The sequence below is a fragment of the Pelobates fuscus genome, chromosome 1 (genome assembly GCF_036172605.1).
Source record: "Pelobates fuscus isolate aPelFus1 chromosome 1, aPelFus1.pri, whole genome shotgun sequence".
Classification (NCBI taxonomy): domain Eukaryota; kingdom Metazoa; phylum Chordata; class Amphibia; order Anura; family Pelobatidae; genus Pelobates; species Pelobates fuscus.
This window is the reverse complement of record NC_086317.1, coordinates 7,415,841-7,427,264: the sequence shown is the minus strand read 5'-3', so window position 1 is coordinate 7,427,264 and position 11,424 is coordinate 7,415,841. Positions and strand designations below refer to the sequence as shown.

Genomic DNA, 11,424 nt, shown 5'->3' with positions numbered 1-11,424 from the left:
GGAGATATAATGTACATACAGTATGAAGATATAAGGAGATACAGTGTATATACAGGAGATATAATGTACATACAGTATGAAGATAGAAGGAGATACAGTGTATATACAGGAGATATAATGTACATACAGTATGAAGATAGAAGGAGATACAGTGTATATACAGGAGATATAATGTACATACAGTATGAAGATAAGGAGATACAGTGTATATACAGGAGATATAATGTACATACAGTATGAAGATATAAGGAGATACAGTGTATATACAGGAGATATAATGTACATACAGTATGAAGATAGAAGGAGATACAGTGTATATACAGGAGATATAATGTACATACAGTATGAAGGTAGAAGGAGATACAGTGTATATACAGGAGATATAATGTACATACAGTATGAAGATAAGGAGATACAGTGTATATACAGGAGATATAATGTACATACAGTATGAAGATAAGGAGATACAGTGTATATACAGTATATAAGATATTATTACACATAAGGAGATACCAATCTCTAGGTTAGTGAAGCGGCAGATGGTAGAAGCTAAAAACTCCTGTTTTTAGTGGCAGTTACCCCAGAAGGGCCCCTGGGGGAGAAGTTTCACCCCACTTTCCCAGAGAACCCAATACAAAGCAGGAATCAGACACCCATTGCTCTGCTGGGTCTTTGGGGTTCTGCTGGGATGCCAGTTTCTCGGAGCAGCAAGGGTTAAAGGTGAAGCAGTTTTTAGGTTTGTAGCCCCCCCTCCAGCCCCTGCCATTGGGCTGTGTGTCTGTGCTCTCCCCCTATTGGGCTGGGGGATTCTGACAGCCAGCCCCACACTGGAGACACTTTCCCAGCAGTCTGGATCAATCACTGAGAGGACAGCCTGGACCTTGTGGAGCTCTCATACTGGCCACCCAGGGGCCCCAAAACTGCCTGAGCAGGGGCCACAGACCCCTTCTCCTCCATGTAGGGCTCGGCCAGGACTCAGCTTGGTGGTGGGGCTTTGGGTTGGGGCTTTGGAAGGGGGTGCCAGGACTGGTTTTGGGGGGCAGACCATGAGTGACAGGAGGAGATCCGCAGTCACTCTCAGCTCCAGAGCTCATGCCTTCTCGGTGGAGGCTCTGATCGGGACAAACAAGAAGAGGAAACTCCGGGACTGGGAGGAGAAGGGATTGGATTTGTCCATGGAGAGCCTGAGTCCTCATGGAGAGCTGGGGGAAGGAGAGGACACTGCTCACTGCCTGGACCTCAACCCTGGTGAGTACCTTGCTCTGAGTGTGTCCTTTGAAACCATGACAGGAGAGTGTCCCTGAAAACCATGACAGGAGAGTGTCCCTCAAAACCATGACAGGAGAGTGTCCCTCAAAACCATGACAGGAGAGTGTCCCTCAAAACCATGGCAGGAGAGTGTCCCTCAAAACCATGGCAGACACATGTATGTGTCATGTATGTGGTGCGGTGTGTCATTTCCCCATTCAAGTCATAGTGTGAGATCCTTTATGCATTGTAGTGTGAATACTATTTTGTATTATTTACTATAAGACTGGATACATTATATCTCCATATCTGTTTGTATTTGTTATAGAATCCATGTCTCTCTGTATTACACCCTCATATTTGTTATAGAGTCCATGTCTCTCTGTATTACACCTTGATATTTGTTATAGAGTCCATGTCTCTCTCTATTACACCCTAATATTTGTTAGAGTCAATATCTCAGGTCACAGTGTCAGATCCTTTATAAATTAAAGTATGAATAATATTATTAGTAGTATTATTTACTATTAGACTGGATACATTGTATCTCCATATCTGTTTGTACCATAATTTCATATAATGTGTCTGTCAGTGTGTGTCAGTGTGTCAGTCAGTGTGTGTCAGTGTGTTACCGTGTGTTACAGTGTGTGTGTCAGTGTGTTACAGTGTGTCTGTCAGTGTGTTAGTGTGGGTATGTCACAGTGTCTGTCAGTGTGTAACAGTGTGTCTGTCAGTCAGTGTATGTCAGTGAGTGGCAGTGTGTCTGTCAGTGTGTTAATGTAGGTATGTCAGACAGTGACAGTGTGTGGCAGTGTGTCTGTCAGTATGTTAGTGTGAGTGGGACAGTGTGTCTGTCACTGTATCATAGAGTGTCTGTCAGCGTGTCCACAGGAGTTGGCTATAGTGCATGTGTGTGTGTGTGTCTGTGCTGTTACTACTGAAAATTTGAGTCAGCGCATGTGCCATTGTTAATAAATGTGTGCCAGGGGTAATCATTATGTGTGCCAGGGAATGCCAGTGTGAGTCTGTTGTATACCAGTGTTGCCATGGAGTGCCAGTGTGAGTATGTGTACCAGTGTAATCAGTATATGTGCTATGGAGTGCCCGAGTCAGTGTGTGTGCGCCAGTGTAATCAGTGTGTGCTAGGGAATGCCAGTGTCAGTGTGTGTGCCAGTGTCAGTGTGTGTGCCAGTGTAATCAGTGTGTGCTAGGGAATGCCAGTGTCAGTGTGTGTGCCAGTGTCAGTGTGTGTGCCAGTGTCAGTGTGTGTGCCAGTGTCAGTGTGTGTGCCAGTGTAATCAGTGTGTGCTAGGGAATGCCAGTGTCAGTGTGTGTGCCAGTGTCAGTGTGTGTGCCAGTGTCAGTGTGTGTGCCAGTGTCAGTGTGTGTGCCAGTGTTAGTGTGTGTGCCAGTGTCAGTGTGTGTGCCAGTGTTAGTGTGTGTGCCGGGAGTGCCAGTGTCAAAATGTGTGAAAGGGAGTGCCAGTGTCAGTGTGTGTGCCAGTGTAATCAGTGTGTGTGCCAAGGAGTGCCAGTGTCAGAGTGTGTGCCAGTGTGTGCCAGTGTCAGTGTGTGTGCCATGGTGTGCCAGTGTCAGTGTGTGTGCCGGGGAGTGCCAGTGTCAGTGTGTGTGCCAGTGTAATCAGTGTGTGCTAGGGAATGCCAGTGTCAGTGTGTGCCAGTGTCAGTGTGTGTGCCAGTGTCAGTGTGTGTGCCAGTGTCAGTGTGTGTGCCAGTGTCAGTGTGTGTGCCAGTGTTAGTGTGTGTGCCGGGAGTGCCAGTGTCAGTGTGTGCCAGTGTCAGTGTGTGCCAGTGTCAGTGTGTGTGCCAGTGTCACTCAATCTGATTGCATGCGAACCTTACTTCCACAGGCCCCAGTTACTTACAATCTGTCTTCAAAACTGCTCAATATACCTCAAAACATGGATTTTATATACTTATCATACATTTTATTTGCGTTATAAAAAATAAATAGACAAATTATACTTTATAAAATTATATTATAGCATTGCTTGTAAATATAACACATGTAATATATTTTACACCTTTTATAAAAATGAAAGCTATGATAGACTTCCATATATAACATGTGTCCGTCTGTTTATTATCAGTTCAAAATAACGCAGACAGTTCTATAGGGAGCAGAATAATCTCTATAATAATATCCAGTCAGTCTGGCAGTAATGGGAGTCATTCCTTTCTGGGGAGGGCTATACCTTATAAACCTACATTGAAGTTTGAAAAATAAATATCATATAATATATTATAATGTAATATTATATAATATGTAATACAAAACAATATACATAATCTAGTATATATAACAGATAATAATACTGTATACTAATATAATACGGTATGTAATGTATAATACAATATATAACTTAGTATATAAAACAATAAAGAATACAGTATGTAATATAGCATAGAATACAGAGTGTAGTATAGTATATAATATGGCAATTTATATAGTATATAATACAGTATACTACAATATATAATATAGTGTATAACACAGCATTAATTATAGTATATAATATACAGCATTTCATGTAGTATATAATACAGTATGTAATATAGTATATAATACAGTATGTAATATAGTATATAATACAGTATGTAATATAGTTTATAATACAGTATGTAATATAGTATATAATACAGTATGTAATATAGTTTATAATACAGTATGTAATATAGTATATAATACAGTAAGTAATATAGTTTATAATACGGCATTTCATGTAGTATATAATACATGTATAATATATAGTATATAATACAGTATGTAATATAGTATATAATACAGTATGTAATATAGTTTATAATACAGTATGTAATATAGTATATAATACAGTATGTAATATAGTTTATAATACAGTATGTAATATAGTTTATAATACAGTATGTAATATAGTATATAATACATGTCTAATATATAGTATATAATATATAATGTTGTCATTCTCCTGAATTCGCCAATTCCTTAATATCTGATTGCCCGTTCCATTTCTTGTTACATTTTATTTGTATTTAATGGGTTAGGGATTCTATATATTTGTGATATATTATAAATTCAGTGTCAGAGCCAGCATTTTATTCGGATTTTACATTCACATGATGGGAGTGTGAATGTGACTGTTCACGGTAAGTATGTTATATTTGTGCTAAATATTTAGAAGCGGTATAAACAATATTGGGGATTTCACATCATTCCAATGGGAAACGGTGTGTTCTGTATCTGTGTTTTAAGTTATTACAAAAGCAGGACAATTTTTTAATACTTTATGATATATGTAGTGTGTTTAATATATTATATTACAGTGTCCTCGTATTATACTATATTATAAAATATATAGCGTGTTTTAATATATTATATTACAGTGTCCTCGTATTATACTATATTATAAAATATATAGTGTGTTTTAATATATTATCTTACAGTGTCCTCGTATTATACTATATTATAAAATATATAGTGTGTTTTAATATATTATATTACAGTGTCCTCGTATTATACTATATTATAAAATATATAGCGTGTTTTAATATATTATATTACAGTGTCCTCGTATTATACTATATTATAAAATATATAGTGTGTTTTAATATATTATCTTACAGTGTCCTCGTATTATACTATATTATAAAATATATAGTGTGTTTTAATATATTATCTTACAGTGTCCTCGTCTTATACTATATTATAAAATATATAGTGTGTTTTAATATATTATCTTACAGTGTCCTCGTATTATACTATATTATAAAATATATAGTGTGTTTTAATATATTATATTACACAGTGTCCTCGTCTTATACTATATTATAAAATATATAGTGTGTTTTAATATATTATATTACACAGTGTCCTCGTCTTATACTATATTATAAAATATATAGTGTGTTTTAATATATTATATTACAGTGTCCTCGTCTTATACTGTATTATAAAATATATAGTGTGTTTTAATATATTATATTACACAGTGTCCTCGTCTTATACTATATTATAAAATATATAGCGTGTTTTAATATATTATATTAGTGTCCTCGTCTTATACTATATTATAAAATATATAGTGTGTTTTAATATATTATATTACACAGTGTCCTCGTCTTATACTATATTATAAAATATATAGTGTGTTTTAATATATTATATTACACAGTGTCCTCGTCTTATACTATATTATAAAATATATAGTGTGTTTTAATATATTATATTACAGTGTCCTCGTATTATAATATATTATAAAATATATAGTGTGTTTTAATATATTATATTACACAGTGTCCTCGTATTATACTGTATTATAAAACATATAGTGTGATTTAGTATATTATATTACACAGTGTCCTCGTATTATACTATATTATAAAATATATAGCGTGTTTTAATATATTATATTACACAGTGTCCTCGTATTATACTATATTATAAAATATATAGTGTGTTTTAATATATTATATTACAGTGTCCTCGTCTTATACTATATTATAAAATATGTTGTGTGATTTAGTATATTGTATTACACAGTGTCCTCGTGTTATAATATAATATCTGAGTGTGATTTAATATATTGTATTACACAGTGTCCTCAATATCTGAGTGTGATTTAATATATTGTATTACACAGTGTCCCCGTGTTATAATATAATATCTGAGTGTGATTTAATATATTGTATTACACAGTGTCCTCAATATCTGAGTGTGATTTAATATATTGTATTACACAGTGTCCCCGTGTTATAATATAATATCTGAGTGTGATTTAATATATTGTATTACACAGTGTCCTCAATATCTGAGTGTGATTTAATATATTGTATTACACAGTGTCCTCGTGTTATAATATAATATCTGAGTGTGATTTAATATATTGTATTACACAGTGTCCTCAATATCTGAGTGTGATTTAGTATATTGTATTACACAGTGTCCCCGTGTTATAATATAATATCTGAGTGTGATTTAATATATTGTATTACACAGTGTCCTCAATATCTGAGTGTGATTTAGTATATTGTATTACACAGTGTCCCCGTGTTATAATATAATATCTGAGTGTGATTTAATATATTGTATTACACAGTGTCCTCAATATCTGAGTGTGATTTAATATATTGTATTACACAGTGTCCCCGTGTTATAATATTTATGGAGTGCGGTATATTATACCATTATATTATAGTGTCGTGTTGGAATATATAGAGTGTGTGTTATTATATTAATATATATGGAGTGTGCCTTCTCGCGTTATGATATATCATGATATATGAGTGGGATTTAATAAATCACAATATAATGTTATCCCTGACATGTAACATACAGGGACAGGAATCTATAGGTATATTTAGAAAGTGATTTAGGTGATATAATATGGTTGTGTATATTGTTTATTTATCATAGTATATCGGTGATTATATACTGCGGTCTATTCAATAAAATTCGGTAAAACTGTCGATATATTTTTCCCAGCTAAGAATTCTGGCCTGTATTTCACGTGAGATTTAATAGAATCCTCAATAGGTCTGTGTTTGAATCTCCTGAGCTGCCGGGGGATATATTAATAATAATAATATACACAAAGCGGTTTATATATACTTTGTATCTTATGTTTAGCTGACTGTCATAGCGTGACTGTTTATCTATATAATAATCCCCATTAATCTGTATAGAGAGACTGTGTATATATAAAGTCACTCATTTAATATCTCTAAATATTACACTTTTAATATTACATGTTTAATCTATAGACTGTGTACATGTAATATATCACTCAGTTAATATCTGTATATATTACACTTGTAATATTACATGTTTAATCTATAGACTGTGTACATGTAATGTATCACTCAGTTAATATCTGTATATATTACACTTGTAATATTACATGTTTAATCTATAGACTGTGTACATGTAATGTATCACTCAGTTAATATCTCTATATTTTACACTTGTAATATTACATGTTTAATCTATAGACTGTGTACATGTAATGTATCACAGATAGGGGGTATCACACCGGATTACTGCACACATAGTAACTGTATTAAATAATATACAAAGTGATATTACCATATTAGAATGATGTGATTAGAATGTAGCAGAGAGTAACAATGTAATATGTATCTCTCTCTCTCTCTCTGTATATGTATATAAAATGTGTACTATCTATGCTAGATATTTTATATACAAATCGGGAATGGATGTATCTAGTATATTAGTTCTCGTACAGCGATATCATTGTTTTATTAGTGAGTTAGTATACAGAGGAAGAGGTATCTTTATTATATTATTACACTAGGCAGTTAATATAAAGCACATGATGTATTTAACCCCTTAAGGACCAAACTTCTGGAATAAGAGGGAATCATGGCATGTCACACATGTTATGTGTCCTTAAGGGGTTAAACGCCGGGAGATTATTATATTATTACATGAGTGAGTTAATATAAAACAGTTGAAGTATTTAATATTAATTCATACTTTTATTAGTGAGTTAACATACAGCATTTATGATATTCTGGGACATTATTATAGCAATGATTTAATTTACTGTATTTAAATACTGTTATTGTAATGTTATTTCACCAATCAATATATTAATGAGTTAAAAAAATGCAGTTAATGTATTTAACCACTGGAAGATTGTATTATTATATGGTTGAGTTATTTTAATAAAGTTGGGGTATTACAACACTGGGATAGGTTTTATTATTATATGATTGAGATAATAGGATGTAGTTGGGGTATTTAAACACTGGGATAGGTTTTATTATTATATGATTGAGATAATAGGAGGTAGTTGGGGTATTTAAACACTGGGATAGGTTTTATTATTATATGATTGAGATAATAGAATGTAGTTGGGGTATTTAAACACTGGGATAGGTTTTATTATTATATGATTGAGATAATAGGATGTAGTTGGGGTATTTAAACACTGGGATAGGTTTTATTATTATATGATTGAGATAATAGGAGGTAGTTGGGGTATTTAAACACTGGGATATGTTTTATTATTATATGATTGAGATAATAGGATGTAGTTGGGGTATTTAAACACTGGGATATGTTTTATTATTATATGATTGAGTTAATAGGATGAAGTTGGGGTATTTAAACACTGGGATATGTTTTATTATTATATGATTGAGATAATAGGATGTAGTTGGGGTATTTAAACACTGGGATAGGTTTTATTATTATATGATTTAGATAATAGGATGAAGTTGGGGTATTACAACACTGGGATATGTTTTATTATTATTATATGATTGAGATAATATGATGTAGTTGGGGTATTACAACACTGGGATATGTTTTATTATTATATGATTGAGATAATAGAATGTAGTTGGGGTATTTAAACACTGGGATAGGTTTTATTATTATATGATTGAGATAATAGGAGGTAGTTGGGGTATTTAAACACTGGGATAGGTTTTATTATTATATGATTGAGATAATAGAATGTAGTTGGGGTATTTAAACACTGGGATAGGTTTTATTATTATATGATTGAGATAATAGGATGTAGTTGGGGTATTTAAACACTGGGATAGGTTTTATTATTATATGATTGAGATAATAGGAGGTAGTTGGGGTATTTAAACACTGGGATATGTTTTATTATTATATGATTGAGATAATAGGATGTAGTTGGGGTATTTAAACACTGGGATATGTTTTATTATTATATGATTGAGTTAATAGGATGAAGTTGGGGTATTTAAACACTGGGATATGTTTTATTATTATATGATTGAGATAATAGGATGTAGTTGGGGTATTTAAACACTGGGATAGGTTTTATTATTATATGATTTAGATAATAGGATGAAGTTGGGGTATTACAACACTGGGATATGTTTTATTATTATTATATGATTGAGATAATATGATGTAGTTGGGGTATTACAACACTGGGATATGTTTTATTATTATATGATTGAGATAATAGAATGTAGTTGGGGTATTTAAACACTGGGATAGGTTTTATTATTATATGATTGAGTTAATAGGAGGTAGTTGGGGTATATAAACACTGGGATAGGTTTTATTATTATATGATTGAGTTAATAGGATGTAGTTGGGGTATATAAACACTGGGATAGGTTTTATTATTATATGATTGAGATAATAGGATGTAGTTGGGGTATTTAAACACTGGGATAGGTTTTATTATTATATGATTGAGTTAATAGGATGTAGTTGGGGTATATAAACACTGGGATAGGTTTTATTATTATATGATTGAGATAATAGGATGTAGTTGGGGTATTTAAACACTGGGATAGGTTTTATTATTATATGATTGAGATAATAGGATGTAGTTGGGGTATTTAAACACTGGGATATGTTTTATTATTATATGATTGAGATAATAGGATGTAGTTGGGGTATTTAAACACTGGGATAGGTTTTATTATTATATGATTGAGATAATAGGATGAAGTTGGGGTATTTAAACACTGGGATAGGTTTTATTATTATATGATTGAGATAATAGGATGTAGTTGGGGTATTTAAACACTGGGATAGGTTTTATTATTATATGATTGAGATAATAGGATGTAATTGGGGTATTTAAACACTGGGATAGGTTTTATTATTATATGATTGAGATAATAGAATGTAGTTGGGGTATTTAAACACTGGGATATGTTTTATTATTATATGATTGAGATAATAGGATGTAGTTGGGGTATTTAAACACTGGGATAGGTTTTATTATTATATGATTGAGATAATAGGAGGTAGTTGGGGTATTTAAACACTGGGATATGTTTTATTATTATATGATTGAGATAATAGGATGTAGTTGGGGTATTTAAACACTGGGATATGTTTTATTATTATATGATTGAGTTAATAGGATGAAGTTGGGGTATTTAAACACTGGGATATGTTTTATTATTATATGATTGAGATAATAGAATGTAGTTGGGGTATTTAAACACTGGGATAGGTTTTATTATTATATGATTGAGATAATATGATGTAGTTGGGGTATTACAACACTGGGATATGTTTTATTATTATATGATTGAGATAATAGGATGTAGTTGGGGTATTTAAACACTGGGATAGGTTTTATTATTATATGATTGAGATAACAGGATGTAGTTGGGGTATTTAAACACTGGGATAGGTTTTATTATTATATGATTGAGTTAATAGGATGTAGTTGGGGTATTTAAACACTGGGATAGGTTTTATTATTATATGATTGAGATAATAGAATGTAGTTGGGGTATTTAAACACTGGGATAGGTTTTATTATTATATGATTGAGATAATAGGATGTAGTTGGGGTATTTAAACACTGGGATAGGTTTTATTATTATATGATTGAGATAATAGGAGGTACTTGGGGTATTTAAACACTGGGATAGGTTTTATTATTATATGATTGAGATAATAGGATGTAGTTGGGATATTACAACACTGGGATAGGTTTTATTATTATATGATTGAGATAATAGGATGTAGTTGGGGTATTTAAACACTGGGATAGGTTTTATTATTATATGATTGAGATAATAGAATGTAGTTGGGGTATTTAAACACTGGGATAGGTTTTATTATTATATGATTGAGATAATAGGATGTAGTTGGGATATTACAACACTAGGATATGTTTTATTATTATATGATTGAGATAATATAATGTAGTTGGGGTATTTAAACACTGGGATAGGTTTTATTATTATATGATTGAGATAATAGAATGTAGTTGGGGTATTTAAACACTGGGATAGGTTTTATTATTATATGATTGAGATAATAGGATGTAGTTGGGATATTACAACACTGGGATAGGTTTTATTATTATATGATTAAGATAATAGGATGTAGTTGGGGTATTTAAACACTGGGATAGGTTTTATTATTATATGATTGAGATAATAGGAGGTAGTTGGGGTATTTAAACACTGGGATAGGTTTTATTATTATATGATTGAGATAATAGAATGTAGTTGGGGTATTTAAACACTGGGATAGGTTTATTATTATATGATTGAGATAATAGGATGTAGTTGGGGTATTTAAACACTGGGATATGTTTTATTATTATATGATTGAGTTAATAGGATGTAGTTGGGGTATTTAAACACTGGGATAGGTTTTATTATTATATGATTGAGATAATAGGAGGTAGTTGGG

The 11,424-nt window shown here is 32.2% G+C and overlaps 1 protein-coding gene across 1 annotated transcript in view; it reads left to right on the top strand.

Annotated features, from left to right (window-relative positions):
* The first annotated feature begins 861 nt into the window (after positions 1 to 861).
* TBX15 (T-box transcription factor 15) overlaps positions 862 to 11,424 on the top strand; it is a 138,603-nt gene continuing 128,040 nt past the window's right edge. The window contains exon 1 of the mRNA XM_063446065.1: positions 862 to 1,248. Coding sequence (XP_063302135.1) covers positions 1,047 to 1,248 — 202 coding nt within the window. The 5' untranslated portion in view covers positions 862 to 1,046. The remainder of the gene's footprint in view (positions 1,249 to 11,424) is intronic.